This window comes from Cinclus cinclus, chromosome 5 (genome assembly GCF_963662255.1).
Source record: "Cinclus cinclus chromosome 5, bCinCin1.1, whole genome shotgun sequence".
Classification (NCBI taxonomy): Eukaryota; Metazoa; Chordata; class Aves; order Passeriformes; family Cinclidae; genus Cinclus; species Cinclus cinclus.
This window is the reverse complement of record NC_085050.1, coordinates 72,397,549-72,414,684: the sequence shown is the minus strand read 5'-3', so window position 1 is coordinate 72,414,684 and position 17,136 is coordinate 72,397,549. Positions and strand designations below refer to the sequence as shown.

The following is a 17,136-nucleotide window of genomic DNA, read 5'->3' as shown; positions in this document are numbered from 1 at the left end:
CTGCTTTATCACTTCTTCCAGACTCCCTCTGGCCTCCCTAATTATGCTCTTGTTTGGCTTATTCGTGAATATTCCCATCTATCATCCGTGTTTCCGGGCGTCATCTCCTCAAGCTCCTGGTGGAGTCACCGGTGTGAGTAGCAAGGAGCAGCTCCTGGTTGGAGCCTCCTGGCTGCATCTTGAGCACAGGAATCGGTGCAGGTGTCAGAACCCAAGCCCAGCTGGGACCACGAAGGAGCAAATCCGAGGAAAGTGCCCTGTTTCCAGCGCGGAGGTTCCGGCACAGCCCCGGGCTGAGCTTGGATCTGCAGGGACAGATGCTCGGCTGCTCCTCTGGGGTATAAATAGCACAACACGAGGAGCCTCTCCCTCACTGCGTTCCTTCCAGCTGGAAATTTAAAACCAGATGGTTTCTCTGCAAACATCAGCCCCAGCACCGGGACAGCCACAGGAGGGGGTAGCTGAACCCGAGGTTTAACACGGAACACTCCCACCCCAAATGATGTTATTGGAGCAAGCCAAAGCCACACCAGGGGCATCCAACCGGCCCAAAACTGGGGATCCCCATTCCCCACAGCTCCTGAGCCATCCTCCTGCACCGTTCCGTGGGATGGAGGGCTCAGCTGAGCCCCTCAGCCCCGCATTGTTCCACCTGCTGCCTTCCCGAGTCCCTCTCCCGAATCCCGCGTACCTTGGCAGACCCTGGCTTTATTTAATAGCTCCGTGACCTTGCGTGCAGCTGCAGTCCCCGCGCCTGCTGGAACTCCACATTTTTCCCACGAAGCAGCAATAATCCCATCTGCTCCTGATTCTGGCCTAGACCGGTGAGCAAGGCAGGATTCCGGGTGCCAGGGAGTGCGGGAGCTTCCCAACAGCTCCCATAGCCAGTGGGCAAGCTCTGGCCAAGGCAGCTGCTGCTTCCATCCCAGTATCATCTCAGCCCCCTGATCCGAGCATCCTTTCTGCTCCCGTCAGCTGCATCTCGATGAACAGGGCAGCAAAGCTCCGTACAGCACCTCCCATCCCATAAAAGCAGCTCCTTGCCCATCTTTATCTCCTCCATTGTCCTCATCCCCTGAAAATGCCATTCCTTCTCCTGCTGCGTGATTTATTCCCTGGCAAAGGGAGTTAAGGGCTCAGTGCCAAGATAAACACACCAAACAGTGGTTCAGCATTCCCTCAGCAATCCCATTCCCTCGTGCAAAACTTTCCAGAGGCAAGCACCAAAAAGAGGAAAGCAAAAGGTCAAAATTACCTAGAACCCACACCGTGAATCATTCTCCTTCCCAATGCCAAAGTTCAGCAGGAACTGCTCTCCCAAAGCTCAAGGGTTTTCTTTCAGCCTCCTCTTGTGGTTGGAACCCAAAAAAAGAATTATTTCCAATTAACAATTGGAATAAAATTAGCTTCCCATTTAGCAGCAAACCTGCTTGGTTGTGGACTTCACCAGCATGGTTTTACCATTAGCAACACACTCCAAGGCTACTTCGCCAGAGTTTTCTGGGATGACAAGTCCTGCAGGCCGATGGGAGCACCACTGGTGCTTCCAGGCTTACCTGGGAGCAGGTCTCCATCCAGGAAAGGAGATGGGAGGCACCAGATGCCACCCAAAGCAGCAGGGAGTCTTGCTTGTACCACAGAACAAAAATATGTGAACACAGGAGCTTGTAAAAAAATTAAGCGCTTATTTTCCTAAGTGTCTCAGGCCTCACACCTCCCCACATCCAACCATTTTTCATCACTGAATCATGGTTTAAATTCAGCTGGGAATTTCCAGGGAGTATGTGTGTGAAAGAAGAGCACATCACGCACAGTGTCATTTGTTTATTTTAACAAAGACCTTATTTTACATTTATTTATAGCAGTGAGAAAAGAACTCCAGAAAAAGACAACCCCAGTCAAGGCAAGCTACAATAGCTATAATCCAAATCCTAAATATTCCATACAGAAGACAGCATTGTCGGATTAAGCAAAGCTCATTTTACAATAGAACAAGTTAAAAATGAGTGGGTGCAACCTGAAGAGTAACTGACCCTTTTTTATATATTACTACTGTAAATTATCTGCATGTGAAATTCACAGAAATCAAGAACTTTCTTCGATATTTAAGACTGCAAAACACCTCAGGCAGGATGTCACATGAAGGGAGGGGTGGGGGTTTTTATTTCTTATAAAAGGCGGCCGTTTGCCTCCCCATTCTCTTCCCCAGTGAATTTCTACTGTTAACAAATGCCAAAACCACAGAAAATTGGTCCCTGCACTACTGAAATGCCTCTGGACTACTGATATTTCAGTGAACATCTTGGGCCCAGCCTGATGTGAAGGACGTGCTTCATTTAGGTACTTTAACTGAGCAAAATCGAGCTATGTGCATGTCTACAACTCTACAGCACCTCGGCCTTTGCCAGAGAACAGGGCAAAATGAGGAAGACATGGGGGAAGAAACGTCTGCAGCTGGCAAAGGAATCTGAGTGAAGGGACGGCAGTGAGTCAGGATGGGGGTCCAGGGGAAAAAGGGGGGGGCTTTGCACCTGGATCTTCTGGCTGTTCATCCCAGCAGACAGGGCAATTCCCTTGCTTAGAGGGAATTCTGTACACACAGGTGACAATGCAAGGAGGGAGCCAAGGATGCCACTCCTGCCCACTGCCCCTGTGCGGCACCAGCTCCGGGCTCCTGGCACACGCATCATTCCCAGGGAACACCACGTGCTCACCCATAACCCTGTGGATGTTGCTGCCACTCAAAGTGACCCATTTTCCCTGGCAGCTGCAGCCCCGAGAGCTGCACCTCCACCTCCCTTCCCCTTCAGCCGCCCCAAAACTCCTCCTGCTGCTGCATCAGCTGCTGGTCACATCTCCTCATGCTCCTCTTCTCATCTGCCTCTTCCCTGACGCAGTAAAGGACTCCTTGAGCTCGGAATACTGGAATTCTTGCTGCCAAGGGTTGCTTTGTTGGCAAAACAGTCTGTCCCACGGCACGGCGTTCCCGTCCGGCCGAGCGCCGCGCGTATCCCGGTCACTGCTCCTCCAAGGACAGCCTGCACCGCCCGTCCTGGGCTGTGTTGTACGACTCACAGCTCTGGCACTTCATGCCCAGGAGGTGGAACTGCACCGTGGAGCGGGCATTGCAGTCATTGCAAAGGATCTGCACGCACACAGGGAAGGGAGGGAGAGGCTGCAGCACCAGCGGTGTGTGTATAGGAACAGGAATGATGAACACCCTGAGCCTACACGTGACTTTTCCTCATCTTTCCCCACCCCTCGGCCCTGACTTCTGATCCAGCACACGTCCCTGCTGCCCTCTACTGCCAGTAACTCCGAGGAACAGCTCCATGAAAACCAAGCAAGGATGCGAGGCTGACCTCTTACCTCCACCATCATGTTCTGGTACTCCAATGGCATGGGAGTCTGTGCCACTTCGTTGTCCAGCTGGCGCCAGTACCTGGTCATGTCCAGTGCTGAGTGCATGCACAAAGGACACCTGTAGCCTCTGGCAGGAAGAGAGGGAAATGTCTAAATCAGAAGATGAAGCGAGGCCACGAAACAAGTCCATTTGTAGGGACAAGTTTCATATTGCACCAGGGCAAACAAACACCACAACACAGCAAGATCTTGCAAACAGAATTGGAAATTAAATGCTCCTTATTCCTTTAGGAGCTGCTGGTACAGAATCGGCATCTTTGACAAGATGCCAATGACTTTCACCTCTTGAAGCAGTATGTTTAGATTAGGATAATATCGAGGAAAGATGTTTGGAAATACTTACTCCTTCAGCATTTCATCATAACATGTTCTGAAAAAGAAACACAGGTGAGTAAGAAGAACGGAATTACTGACAGGTAACACACCTGGACTGCACAAGGGGAAAAAGCTACACAGGTATCCCCGAGGCAGAAATTAAAAACATCCCTACACCAAGTGACAGGAGAGCTTCACATTGTCAAAACTGACTAAGAAGGAAGACAACCCCTCTAAGGAAAACATGTCCTGGTGAAACAGACTGCCCCCACAGTGCAGGTCCCTCAGAAACCAGCTCTAAGCAGCTGATACAGACAATGCTGTTGAATAAACACCCAAGACAACGCAGCAGATATTTCCCTTTCTCAGGTGTCTGCTTTACCTGTGAAGAAGGTGACCACACGGCAGAACATGGGCTCCAACACGAGATGTGTGAATATCCTGTTTGGAATCAAATACAAGACAAAAGAGAAGAAAATTAATTCAGACGCAGTCAAAAATAGGGCCAGACAGTTATCCAGGAGATGAAAAGAAGCTGCTCACCTCCAAACATATTGGACAGTCCTGCCTGGAGACATTTTCAATACACTTTGCAAATGGAAAAATAGAAGAAAAAGTTACTCTGCCGTACAGTTTCTATATTGTAAAGTTTCTATACGTAAAATGTATTGTCTTCAATAAGTGGCATCTGTGTTGCTGTTAAAGAAGGAGAACCCACTGCTCTCCCTGTTCCTGTGGCCTCAGATGGGCTGAGGCACATCCAGCTTCTGTTTGAGGTGTTGCTTTTTAAGATGTGGAGGTAAGCGGCACATCCTCACCTTGTGCTTTCCTTGGAGATTCAGGCTGAGGCACAAATTACACTTGGAGCAGTGGAAGAAATCCTCCTTGGGGCCAATCCTGTGGAGAGAGGTGTCAGGGCAGGGCTGATCCCCCTGAGGCGAGCCCCCCTGTCCACACACACCTGCAGATGCCGCACTCCTGGCAGTGGTACTGCTTCTTGTCACGGTCAAACAGGTGGCAGATGTCACAGTAGTACTCCCCAAAGAGGCTGTCACAGCCCTCGCAGCGCTGCTGGGCCTGAGGGGACAGGAATATCCTGAGTGCTGCATCCAGTTCCAGGCTCCAAGAGGGGCGTGGAGCTCCTGGAGCAAGGCCTGAGAGCCAGGAAGCTACTGACAGACTGGAGCATCTCCCTTATGAGGACAGGCTAAGGGAGCTGGGCCTGTTCAGCCTTGATAAGGGATGGCTGAGGGGATCTAATCCATGTCTGGAGGGATGTGGAAGGTGCCAAGAGGATGGAATCAGCCTCTGCTCTGTGGTGCCCAGAATCAGGTCAAGAGGCAATGGCCAGAAGCTGACACACAGGGAGTTCCACCTGAACAGGAAGAAAAGCTTCCTTCCTGTGCTCTGGAACAGGCTGACGAGAGAGGCTGTGGAGTCTCCCTCACTGGAGATATTCCAGAACCACCTGGGACACAACCCTGTGCCATATGCTCTGTGATCACAGAATATCCTGAGCTGGAAAGGGACCCACAAGGTCCATCATGTCCAACGCTTAGCCCCGCACAGGACAGCTCCAAGCATCCCACCAGGTGCCTGAGAGCACTGTCCAAACGCCTCCTGCCTTCTGCCAGGCTTGGGGCCGTGACCACTTCCCGGGAAGCCTGCTCCAGTGCCTCACCATTCTCTGGGTGAAGAACCTTCTCCTACCATCCAACCTAAACCTCTCCTGACACAACACCAGCCATAACCCCGCTAACCCGGTTGGAGCAGGGAGCTAGATGCGGATGATCCAGCGCGGTCCCTCCCGAACTCCCGGACCCACCTTCTGCAGGAGGCTGCAGCGGATGCACTGCACCTCGGACACTCGGAACCGGTCCAGCTGGTGCTGCTCGGCGCCGTCGTGGCACAGCCGGCACGGGTACAGCTTCCCGCAGCACGGTGCCTGCGAAGGGAAGGACACGGCTCGGATCGGGACACGGCTCGGATCGGGGCACGGCTCGGCAGGGTACGGCACGGCCGCCCCCCGCTCACCCACCCGCAGCCGGCAGCCCCGCCGGTAGTGCTCGCATCCCGGCTCGCATCCCTCCGATCCCCCCGCCGTGGCCATGGCCGCCGCCTCGGCCCGCTCCTCCCCTTCCGCTTCCTTACAGTCGGTTCCGGAGGATTTGGAGTTTTCAAAAGTGGTTCTCCCCAGCCACTGCCGCCTTGAACTTTCGTGTGCCCCTGCTCGCCGAAGCCCGGGTCGCGCTGGAGGGGAGCTCTGGAGATCACCCGGTCCAACCTCCCTGCCAAGGCAGGGTCACCCAGAGCAGGTGACACGGGGCCGCGCCCAGGTGGGCTGGGAGCGTCTCCAGAGACGGAAACTCCACGACCGGTCACAGAATATACCGAGTGGGAAGGGACCCGTGAAGGATCATGGAGTCCAGCTCCTGGCCCTGCACAGGACACCCCACCAGTCCCACCAGGTTCCTGAGAGCCTTGTCCAAATGCCTCTTGAGCTCTGGCAGCCTTGGGGCTGTGACCACTGCCTGGGGGAGCCTGTGCCAGTGCTCTGCCACCTCCATGGAAAGGAGTTCTGCAGGAAGCAGAGGAGAGACATCACCACTGTACATAACTTCCTCCCGAGGGGAAGTGGAGGGGCAGCACTGATCTCAGCTCTGGTGACAGTCACGGGAGCCTAGGGAAGAGCCAGAGCTGTGCCAGGGAGGGTTAGGTTGGATATTAGGAAAAGCTTTTCACCTGGAGGGTGGTCGAGCACTGAACAGGCTCCCTAGGCAGTGGTTACAGCACCAATCTTAACAGAGCTGAAGGAGTGTTCGACAATGCTCTCAGGCACGAGGTGGGACTACTGGGGTGTCCTGAACAGGACCAGGGGTTGTACACAATGGTTCCCGTGGGTCCCTTCCAACTGAGCAGATTCTGTGATTCTTCTTTATGTGGAGATGGAACTCCTTGTGTTTTAGTTTCTGGCCATTGCTCCTTGTCCTGTTGCTGGGTGCACCAAAAATCCGGTGCCATCCTCTTGACACCCACCTTGGAGATACTTGTGTGGATTGATGAGATTCCTGCTGTATTCTCTTCTCTAGACTGAGCAGGCCCAGCTCCCACAGTCTCCCCTCCTGAGAGAAATGATCCAGACCCCTCATCATCTTCGGCCTCCATTGGACCCTCTCCAGTAGCTCCTTGTCTTTGTTGACCTGTGGAGCCCAGAACTGAACGCAGCACTCCAGATGCAACCTCGCTAGGGCCAAGTAGAGGATCACCTCCCTGGACCTGCTGGCCACACTCTTCCCCATGCAAAACCTTCCTCTTAAACCTCTCTTTCTCTCCCCCACGCATGCAACTTTCCCCCAAAAAGCTCCACTCTTCCCTCCCCAAACCTTTTCCCACCTGCATTTTGCCCGTGGCTACCTGACTGACTCCTGTGGCCAAGTGGAGCATCCACTCTGGGGACAGTCAAGCCTGGAACTGAAAGATCCTTTTATTTACAAATGAAATGTACATGTCAAGAGACAGCATAGAGACAAATCTCTAGATACTATGAGTTCAGACCATATTCTGTCATGATCCATTGATGGGAAAGGCTGTATGTTGTGGAAAAATAAGTTCCAAAGTTATTGGAACCACCACTGGAGTTGTGACAGGTGATGGAAAACAGTTGTGAGCAACACAGAGGACAGCCCAAAACTGACCACAGAAAAACTGAGGGCAAATACTCAAAAATGGTTTCCAAACAGTCCAGTTTCACTGTCCCATTCTCCTAATATCCTAAGTGATCTAAAGGAATGACAACTTGAGTTACTGAGACATTCCACGTGTCACCTGCATCACAGCTCAGTATTCCACAGGGATATTCCTTCCTTCACCATGAACAACAGCAGACAACATACCCAGGTAAACACCCCAAAGACAAGTGCCCAAACATGGGGTCAAAAATGCAACGGGAAAAGGAACCTAAAACAAAGTGACAAGTGCATTAGCAAGGGTTTCAAAGGAACAGCTGCAGATTTTCACATTTAAATATTGCATTTCTTGCACAAATGTTTTCTTCACTGTTGAGGCAAAGGTGCTTTTTAATCCAGATCAGGCAGCCCACCAAAATCCGAGAATTTAGGCAGCTGCTTTCGTCACCATTCATTGAAAAAGAAACCCCTCACGTGGGCAGCAGCTGGACAACAGAAAGCCCAGCTTCCTTCAGAGTCGTCCAAACCAACTCCTGCCCTTGTTGCACACCAACGACCACTATTCTTCTCAGACAAGACCTGGCCCTAAGCCAGAAAGTCGACATTCCAGGGGCCTTTTGCATGCAAAAAATCCAGCAGCAGTGGCAGTGCAAGCTCCCGGACCCGAGCCGCTTCCGTGGCAGTCTGCTGCACCAACAGGAGTAAGGGATCCTCCTCTCCCCCCTGCAGACAGACCTGGCAGCTTTAGCCCCTGGAAACTCAGATGGATTGTTCCCACTGCTCAGTCACCTGCATCAGGAGGAGAAAAGGAGAATGACTCTGGACAGGCTAACAAAACACAGAGGTGCTCCTGGTGAAAGGCCTCCTTTATTTTGATCTGCTATACATCCTTACCTTCCTGGAGCTGTGCACTAAGACCTCTTGTGTTTCACAGATCAGAAAACTTGAGTTGTTTTTTTTTTTCCCTCCTCGCATGCAGGCAGCCAGCTTCCCCTCTTTTTGCTGTTCTACCAGCTTGCTCAATCGCCCCCCAAGTACGTGAGCTGCTTCGTTTCCAACCCTAATGCCCAGCACCTCAGGTCAAGAAAATGATTTACCAGGCACAACAAGCTGTGTACTGCCCTCAGGAAGAAGTCTGTCATAGCTGCATGTCCTGACCAAGAATGTGAAGTATAAAATAATTTTGCTATTGCACTCCCCATCCCTAGGTACGTGTTCATGAAACCACCCATTTGGAAGCCCCCAGCCGGCTACACAGCAGAAATGAAAGCCCACCTTTTACAGGCAGGTGTGACCCTCTCCCCTGGGCTAGTGCTCCACCCTGGGGAAGTTGGCTTCTGATGCATCTGGCATCAAGGTCCCTGACAGCTGTAAATTGGGAAAGAATGAGAAAGGATCAATTTCCAAGTGCAGTATAAACAGAGACGACGATCAGAAACAGCCTTCTAAAAACATAAGCAATGCCAACACCTAACTTAAAACAAATCTGTTCTTTGGTCAAATCAGGCTTCAAAAATGCTCTCCCAGTGTAAAACTTACGATCCCAAGGCAAATTCTGCTCCTCTACGAGTCAAACTGAAACTCTGTGGGCCATGCTGCTGAGAAAGTCACAAACCAAACAAATACAGAGCAGCACAAACCATTTTATTGCCTTGATACCTGCTGTGAAGCCAGACTTGAGCTATGAAGGTCGATAGCAGCGAGGGAGGGGACTCGGGACTCTGCAAATGTTCCATTTTCCTTTTTCAGAAATCTAGGATGCCGAGCTGCAAAACACAACCAAGGCGTGCCATGTTAAAGGAGTGAGAGGTAACACACTGCTCCCTGACACTGGTTTGGTGCCCAGGTTTTATTTAGAGGACGTCAAAGTTCCTACCTTCCGCACCTCTCAGCTCGGGGAGATGACTTAGTTCTGGCAAACGCACATTTGTCTTGAGGTATTCCCATTTTTTCTTACTTGCCTGAAGAATGGGTTTCTCATTAGTAACCTGTAATCAAGGGCATAACAGTACATGAAAATACAGGAAAAAAATAAAGCTATTTTCAAGCTTAAAAATAAAGTAACACAGCAATGTTCCGATGTAGTTGGAATTTGTACAAGAGTGAGACAAAATACTCAGATGTGTGTGAAGGAATTCAACCTGCTCAACTGCTATTTATACATAAGCAATGGAAAAGCAACAGCAAAATAAAAGCAATCAACTAAGTCAGGCTGCTTTTGGAGAGATAAAATATAGCACTTGAAGAATGGCTGGGATTAGTTATCTGGAAAAAGGCAAATGTTCCTGGCTGGCATGGTAATAACCATGCCTAGGTAGTGAGAGCAGAGGAAAACTTTCCATTTCACTTGTTTTCCTTATCAATTTTTAATGTATTTATGACATGACTAAGTAAAGCCCTTAAATTAAGCATTAAATCCAAACCCTCAGTTCTGCTTCAGTAGCACAGCACACATGGTCTATCTTTCCTGGCTAGGCAGGAGACCATGGATATATTCCAAATCTCACAGATATCCTGTGCTGGACTGCTCCTCTCATTTAAAACTGTTTTCTGACATCAAATATATTTTAGGATAATGACTGAAAAATCTGCAGGAAAAAAAGGGGTAACTAAACCTGTATTTCTAGGGGGGAGTTATGGTGAAAGATGGATCAGATGGAGTTCTTGAGAATACAACACATAACTGAATTTATTTTTGCTTGGCCAAGGGGGACAGACAAACAGACAGATGACTCACCGGTGTCAAGCTGACACTGCAACGGGCCAGTGGAGAAGGCTTCCGTGCCTTTAGCAAAGGGTTCAAGTATTTTTTACTCTTTTCATCAAGTCTGTAATCAAAAATGCCCCAAAGCAGTTATTAGCTTGGGTAATGAATAGTGAATATAAAGCAACAAATGCAAGGTATCCCAAACCCCACATCACGCAAATATTCCCACATCTTCACCCTGCACCTCCCAGGAATGATGGATACAAGCTCTCCTAGCTCTGCTCTCATACCTGTAATTAAGGTTCCCAGGCCCAGAACCCATCCCAAAAGTAGGAGAGAAGTTCTGGTTGATGGGAGGGATAACTGTGCCTGGGTTCTTGGCGTAGTCCAAGCTGCTGCTGGAATCTCTCAGGTTGGTCTGAGGGCTGAATTTAAATGGGTTGGCTGTACTGTCATAGAGGAAGCCCAGCTTGGAGGATTGATCTGCTTTCTCTGCATCAGCTTTACAGGGCTTGGGCTTTATCAGCTTTCCATCTTTGGTCCTTGGTGCCATGCTGAAATCCTGTTTGGGAAGATAAACATCATCTTTCCTTACAGTCGTGTTGAAAAAGCAGGTCACAGCAGTGCACACAGGGGGAAAAAAAAACATGTCAGAAGCCTACATGTGCCTGATTCTGCAAGAATCTCATGGAGATGGAATTGATTTTGTTAGAAAATCTCTGCTTTCCATTAAGCAGGAGAAAACCTGTCAGGGTTTCAGCACTCTCTGTAAATAAGTCACTTGATACTGGAATCAGCAGTGACGGAGGAAAAACAGCTGTATGCTGTGTCTCTTCCAAAGAAATGAAATAAAAACTCATCCCAATGTCATCTCAAAGTCTCTCTGAAGCATCCTGGGTACCCAGCTGAAAGGAAAATCTTTAACTTTGGAGACAGGGCTTTAAAACAGATAAACAGCAGCAGAAAGCAGGTTTCCATGATTCAGCATGACTTATGCTGCCCAAGTGCTTCACTCTTCAGCTCTGTATTGCCAGGAACTGCACCACTGTGTGGTTCGCCTGCAAGTGACTGGCCAAAGTGCCACCTGCAAACTCCCGAGTTATGTCCTAGGAATTTAAACTGCTGACCTATTTTTAAAACAATGATTTTAAAACACAAGGAAAAAAATTACAGGTTTGGAAAACACAGATGGACTAACCTGGACGCTGGTAATTTTTCTTTCTTCTAAAACATCGTCTTTGTCCCTTTTATTGATTTTATATTTTTTTTGGAAGTGATGGTCTCTGGCATCTTTCTGGATCTTTTGTTTAAGCTCCTGAGTAAATCTACATTCCGTATAAGGAGAAAGCAAAAATAAATAAATAAAAGGACTTGTGTTAATATCATCATCCGTTGTTAAACCCAGGCTCCTATGGCCTCTTAAGTAGTCAAACAAACTGTGCCTTTAAACTAATGAGAGGCCAAAAGTAATGTATATATTAAACTAAATAAAATCTTCAGCACACATTTTCCACAATACAGCAATGAAGGTGTTTGCATCCCAGTTTGTTGCAGATGCAGAGAGTGAATACAGTGTAAGACTGTACTACCAGTATGGTGTGCCACTGATGAACTGAAGTCCCAACAAGGTAAATGTGTCACTGCAACGTGTTCCCTTCCAATTGTTCTCCTGTTCCCAGGAAGGTCAAGCCAAAACAAACTAAGACACTCAGCAGCTGTCAGCTCTGCAAACCCAGTGTGCAGTCTTCAAGCACAACAGCTTCACTTCCTTCTAAGCTGAGCCTGCAGTGAGGAGGAAAGAAGCTTCTACCTTTCAGCAAAGCCATCCTCGTTGAAGAAATCGCCCTGCAGGAGCTCGGCACAGGATGGTCTCTTGTCTGGGTCCATCTGCAAGCACTCCTGTCAAACCAATGTGAACAGGAGGAGGTAAACACACCAGGAATTAAACCAAGGCTTTGGCATGTCTGAGTGAAAGATCCTGCAGGATATGCAGTGACCCCTTGGGGCCCTGCAGCGCTGAGTGCCCCCATCACCCTGGACTGGAGCTCGGGTATCCTACAGCCCTCAGCAAGCTGCCAACCTGAGCAGCTGCTCACTGCATGGGGAGCTGAGAGAAAGGCACTTCAACAGCCCTGTACTAAGCTGCACGAGGCAAAGGACAGGGAAACGGAAACATTCACAGGAAACACTTAGTTAATTACCTTGGCTAAATCCAGTGCAGCAGGAGGGAGCTTGGGATAGCGTTTCTCCAGGGATTCGAGCTCCTTCACCTCAGGCAACTTCATGCCAGCAAAGAGGGGGTTTTTATAGAATAATTCCTGATGTCTTGGAATTAAGTTACCTGGAACCACGCAAACAAAGCAACCTCATGGAAAAATGCAGGGCAGTGAAACATCTGAGGGGCTGAAATGCTTGGTCAGCACTGCAGGAAGGGCTATGGTCTGGGTTGTTATCTTCCCATCCATCAAAACAAATATGAGCCCTTCATTCCTGAGCAAGCACCAGGAGCCCGAAGGACACTTCTTACCCAGACACTTGGTGATATGGAAGAGCTGGTCAATGTCTGAGTCTCCAGGGAAAAGGGGCTCTCCTGTAAGCATTTCTGTAATGAGGGAGCCAGCAGCCCACACGTCCACAGGCCTGGGGAGAAAAACCACCACCACCCCAGCTCAGCACAGCTTCATGGATCCCAAGGCTGAGCCAGCAGATGGAGCACCCCCTCCATGCTGCCCAGAGCCCTTCCCAGCCTGGCAGGCCAGACTCACCTGCCGTATTTGCTATCCCCCACCAGCAGCTCCGGGGCTCTGTACCAGCGGGTAGCCACGTAGTCTGTGTAAACTTCCCCAGGAGTTGCCAAGGGCCGGGCAAATCCGAAGTCGCAGAGTTTCACAACTCCTGACTGGGAAACCAGTATGTTTTCTGGCTTAATATCCCGGTGGATTATCTGCACAGAAAACAAGAAGTCAGGGCAAATTCCCCGTTTGTACACAGCAAAGTGACTGGCTCAGCAAAAAGTGTAGCTTTCTCATATTCAAGTAGAAAATTCCAGGCTAACACAGAACCTCCAATTTCAGACACGTTTGTTTTATGTATCTCTTCCTTTTCAGACTAAGCTCTATTTCTCTAGGTTCAAATACACATAAATAACAAAAATACATACTTCCATTTTAATATGTATCTATTGATTTTAGCTGCAGAGCTGATTTCTTGCACATACTTACATTATGGCTGTGACAAAAGGCAATTCCTCTCATAATCTGAAACAAGTATTTCCGAACCCTGTCGTAGTCCAGTCCACTGGGAGAGGCCTCGAGGTCATCGAGCACCGTGTGATCCACAAATTCAAACACCAGGTACCACCGCTTCTTCCTTTTACACACATCCAGCAGGTTCACCAGATTCTCGTGCCGGAGTTGCTGTCATAAAACAGGGAATGTTTAGTGAGGGAAAACATTTACTTAGGGAAAAGTATGAAGGGAAATTAAAAACAAATAAATAAATAAATTTGCAGGTAATTTTTTTTCAACTGCAGCCCAGCTGGGACAATAACAAAAAAAGGCAACTTGAATAAAAAGAGGAAGAAAAAGCAGCTGTGTTTTCTAGTTATTTTGTCAGCACGTTCCCAGCAGACAAAAATCCACCTCCAGTTTGTTACACATTTATCACACACCAACATAAAAGGCCATGCTACAGAGCAGAGTTATTTATTTGCTGGAGCTTGGCAGGGAAACATCACCGGAGGCTGCCTGGAGGCAGCACCAGAGCCTGGGGCGTGACCCAGGAAGATGCAAAAGGACTGCAGAGCACAGGGAATTGTAGGGGAAACTCTGCCAGTGCAGAGGCAGTGCCAGCCACCCTGCATCTCTCTCTGCCCAGATTTCTTAGAAGGTCTGACAGGAGAAAAATTTTTAAAGGATAATCAATAAGAGAAAAAGCTCTTTTCCCAAGAATGATTTATCCCTCACACAGGAGACCCTGAAGAGGTTTTGCTGTTTCCAGACACAATTAAATTTCTGCCCAAACTGGAGAGAAAAAGAAAATTAAAACCAAAGATTCACAGGGAACAGGGGAAGGAACTACACAGAGACGAAACCTCCAGGTATTTATTTCCCCTGTGAGAAGCCACCCTTCCTGAGCTGTATATGCAAATGTTCCCTTTTCTAAGATTCCACTCACCCAGGAAAACCAGTTAATTCCCAACACACCTGGGTGGTGCTCAGTAACTCAGTAACTCGTTGAGTCTGGCCAGTGGAGCAGGTACAGTCCAGGCTCACACAGATCCACTTTAAAAGGGTTTGAGGGGATAATGCTTGGAGCTGCTGCCTGTGTCTCGAGCTCCAGCACATACATTTCTATTAAATCAAATTCTGTAGCTCTTGCAGTAATGGCAAATGTCACCTTTTTTCCCCCTTCAGTGCACAAAAACTGTAAACTGGCATATTTAGGAAGAGACACTTGTGGCAGACAAGAGGATAGGACACAGGTTTGTCAGTATTCCCAACTCTGGAACACCCCACATCACAGGAGTAGCCTGGACGCACTCGGAGTGCAGTAAGATTTTCCTTCTTTTTTTCACTGAACACATCACGTGTGTCGCAATGCTTAAAACTCTCACACGTGCCTATACACAGTGACAAGCACTGCACATGGGACAAGCATTCCTGTGGAACAAGGGAAGCTTCTCTGGACAGCCCATGCCACTGCCTCACCACCCTCACAAAGAATCGTTTTTTCCTAATAGCCAATCAAAACCTACTCTCTTTCAGTTTGAATCCACTTCCCCTTGTCCTTCCCCCTTCCACCACAATACCAACACCACAATTGTCAGTACTGACAAATACGCCACACTCCCAACACAAAAATCCCACACTCCTACAGCAAAGGACACAGCGCCAGCTGGCTCCCACCTGGGGGCTACACTTGGTCCAGAGAATCTCACTGGAGTTCTCCTCCACCCTCTTGCCTGCCAGGAAGGTGCCGTGAATAAAAGAAAATAAAGGAAAACTTTCCTAGAGGCATTTTCCCGTCTCAGGTGACACCGACAGCCCCCAGCCCGTTTAGTGCCACACACCCAGGTCACCATTCACCCGCAGGCTTTAAAAGCTCAGCGTTTCTTCTATTTTCAGCAAATTCACAGCGGCCAAGGACAGGCATTCGGGACAGCTCCAGCAGGAGGCAACAGAGACCGCGGACCATTGGCATTCCCGCAAGAACATCACCAGGCTTTTCCAATCCAGGATTCGCCAGGTGAGCCCAGCGCGGCACTCAGGCAAAGGGAAAAGCAGCTCTGCAAGGCTACGGCACAAAAAGCTCCAGTTCATCTAGCTGAGCTTGGAAATTTGAAGCAGGGCCCAAGCGAGTCTCTCCCGGCCTGGATTCTGGGGGTGACACTCGCCAAAGGCTGCGACACAGCCCGAGACGCAAATTTAAACACAAAACCTTTACAATTCAATCACGGAACCGCAAAGGAGGGGGGCCCACTCACCTTGAGCAGTTTGATTTCCCTCAGGGCGATTTTCCTCACCGCCGCGTCGTCGTCGCTCTCCAGGAACTTCTTGACGGCCACGATCCGCCCGTTCTCCCTGTTCCTGCACTTGGTCACCACCCCGTAGCTGCCTTCCCCCACCAGCCCCAGCACCTGGTACTTGTCCATGGCCGCGGCGGGAGGGCCCGGGCCCTGCGGCAGGATGACCCGGGATGCAGGGACAGGACCGGGATGGAGGCACCGCGCACGGTGGCGCTTCCCGACCCAACGCGTCCGTTACTGCGGCAACGGCCCGCCGTAAAGCGCGGCCGCGCCCCGCCTGTCGCGAAAGGCGAGTGGAGACTCGCTCGGGTTAAGGAGAGCAAAAAGGCCCAATAAAAGGCCCCCAAAAAAGCCTTCAATCCATGAAAAATTCCGTGAGAAAGACGGAGTAATTCGGTTTTAGATGTCTGTGGCAGTGGCTTTACTGTGCAGTTTATCTTACCATCTTGGCAGTGGTATTCTCACATGTAATTTGCAACTTGACACCATGCATAAACCTGTTCCCTTATTTAAGATGAAGGAAAGCTGACGCATCCCTGTGGGTTTACTCATGGAGACTTCAGCCACTTAATATATTCTTAATCCAGCACCCCCTTGTCCTTTCCATCCAGTGGTGGATGTAGCAACCCACGATGGTCCTCTGCTAAGATTGACTTCTCACATTTTGGGCAGGAGTGGCATGGCAGGACACGTGAAGCAAAACACCACCAGGAACAAACTGCAGAAACAAAAGCATCCAGCACAGATATTCCCAATTTTCCCACTTCGGATTGGTGGCCTCTATTTCACAGCTGAGGGTACCGAGGGAAAAAAAAAAAAAAAAGTGCACCATTTCTCTGAAGAAATTTATGAATACCTATCAGGCTAGAATATTGCAACATTCCTCTTTGGGAAAGGAGCAGTATGCCAAAATGTCAACTTCCTGGAAAACGGTGTAATGAGGGATCATATATCCCAATAATATTTTCTGGAACCTTCACTGTGTTCCTCCTGGGTCACATCGATATGCTTCAACCTCTGTAATTAATCCCTGGTTGCTTTTACGTCTCCTTCACCCTCATTCTCTCTCCCTACATGCAATCACAGTAATGCACCTTTCCAGGCTGACCTCACATTTCCAGGGAAAGGAAAGCATCAGAGTGTGGTTGGCAGTGATGTATTATATTCCTCCTACCTTCTACTGGTCGTCACTGTTGTGGCAAGTAGCTCCTCTGGGTCCTGGCATCTGTCCTGCGCTGCTAATGGAGAGCGACTCGGAATCCAATTAACTCTTCCACTGCTGAGATTCTTTTGGGTCTGCTAAAAGAAAGGCGTAAGCCAGGTCATTTGACACCATTAACTTACCATGGACGAGGGGGAATGGATTCAAACTGAAAGAGAGTAGACTGCATATTCAATTGGAAATTAGGAAAAAAGTCTTCCCTGTAAGCGTGGAGACCCCCTGGCACACATTACCCAGAGAAGCTGTGGCTGCCCCA

General features: G+C 49.3%; 2 protein-coding genes across 3 annotated transcripts; both read right to left on the bottom strand.

Moving 5' to 3' along the window:
- Positions 1-2,804: 2,804 nt before the first annotated feature.
- Positions 2,805-5,863, bottom strand: RCHY1 (ring finger and CHY zinc finger domain containing 1). 2 transcript variants are annotated; one of them, XM_062494034.1, is made up of 9 exons: positions 5,777-5,863; positions 5,564-5,683; positions 4,700-4,815; positions 4,557-4,635; positions 4,282-4,326; positions 4,121-4,179; positions 3,767-3,793; positions 3,370-3,490; positions 2,805-3,145 (listed from the first exon to the last, which is right to left on the bottom strand). In XM_062494034.1, the coding sequence occupies exons 1-9, from the start codon at positions 5,846-5,848 to the stop codon at positions 3,017-3,019; spliced, it is 768 nt and encodes a 255-aa protein (XP_062350018.1). In that variant the 5' UTR covers positions 5,849-5,863; the 3' UTR covers positions 2,805-3,016. The 2 variants fall into 2 exon arrangements, with proteins under 2 accessions (XP_062350018.1, XP_062350019.1); XM_062494035.1 differs by lacking the exon at positions 3,767-3,793.
- Positions 5,864-8,144: 2,281 nt separating this feature from the next.
- CDKL2 (cyclin dependent kinase like 2) lies at positions 8,145-15,835 on the bottom strand. Its single transcript, XM_062494032.1, has 13 exons — positions 15,617-15,835; positions 13,353-13,547; positions 12,897-13,075; positions 12,659-12,771; positions 12,333-12,472; positions 11,942-12,030; positions 11,330-11,456; positions 10,422-10,693; positions 10,162-10,252; positions 9,301-9,412; positions 9,084-9,190; positions 8,700-8,792; positions 8,145-8,213 (listed from the first exon to the last, which is right to left on the bottom strand). Exons 1-12 carry the CDS (start codon positions 15,782-15,784, stop codon positions 8,733-8,735), a joined length of 1,653 nt encoding a protein of 550 aa, XP_062350016.1. The 5' UTR covers positions 15,785-15,835; the 3' UTR covers positions 8,145-8,213; positions 8,700-8,732.
- Positions 15,836-17,136: the final 1,301 nt, after the last annotated feature.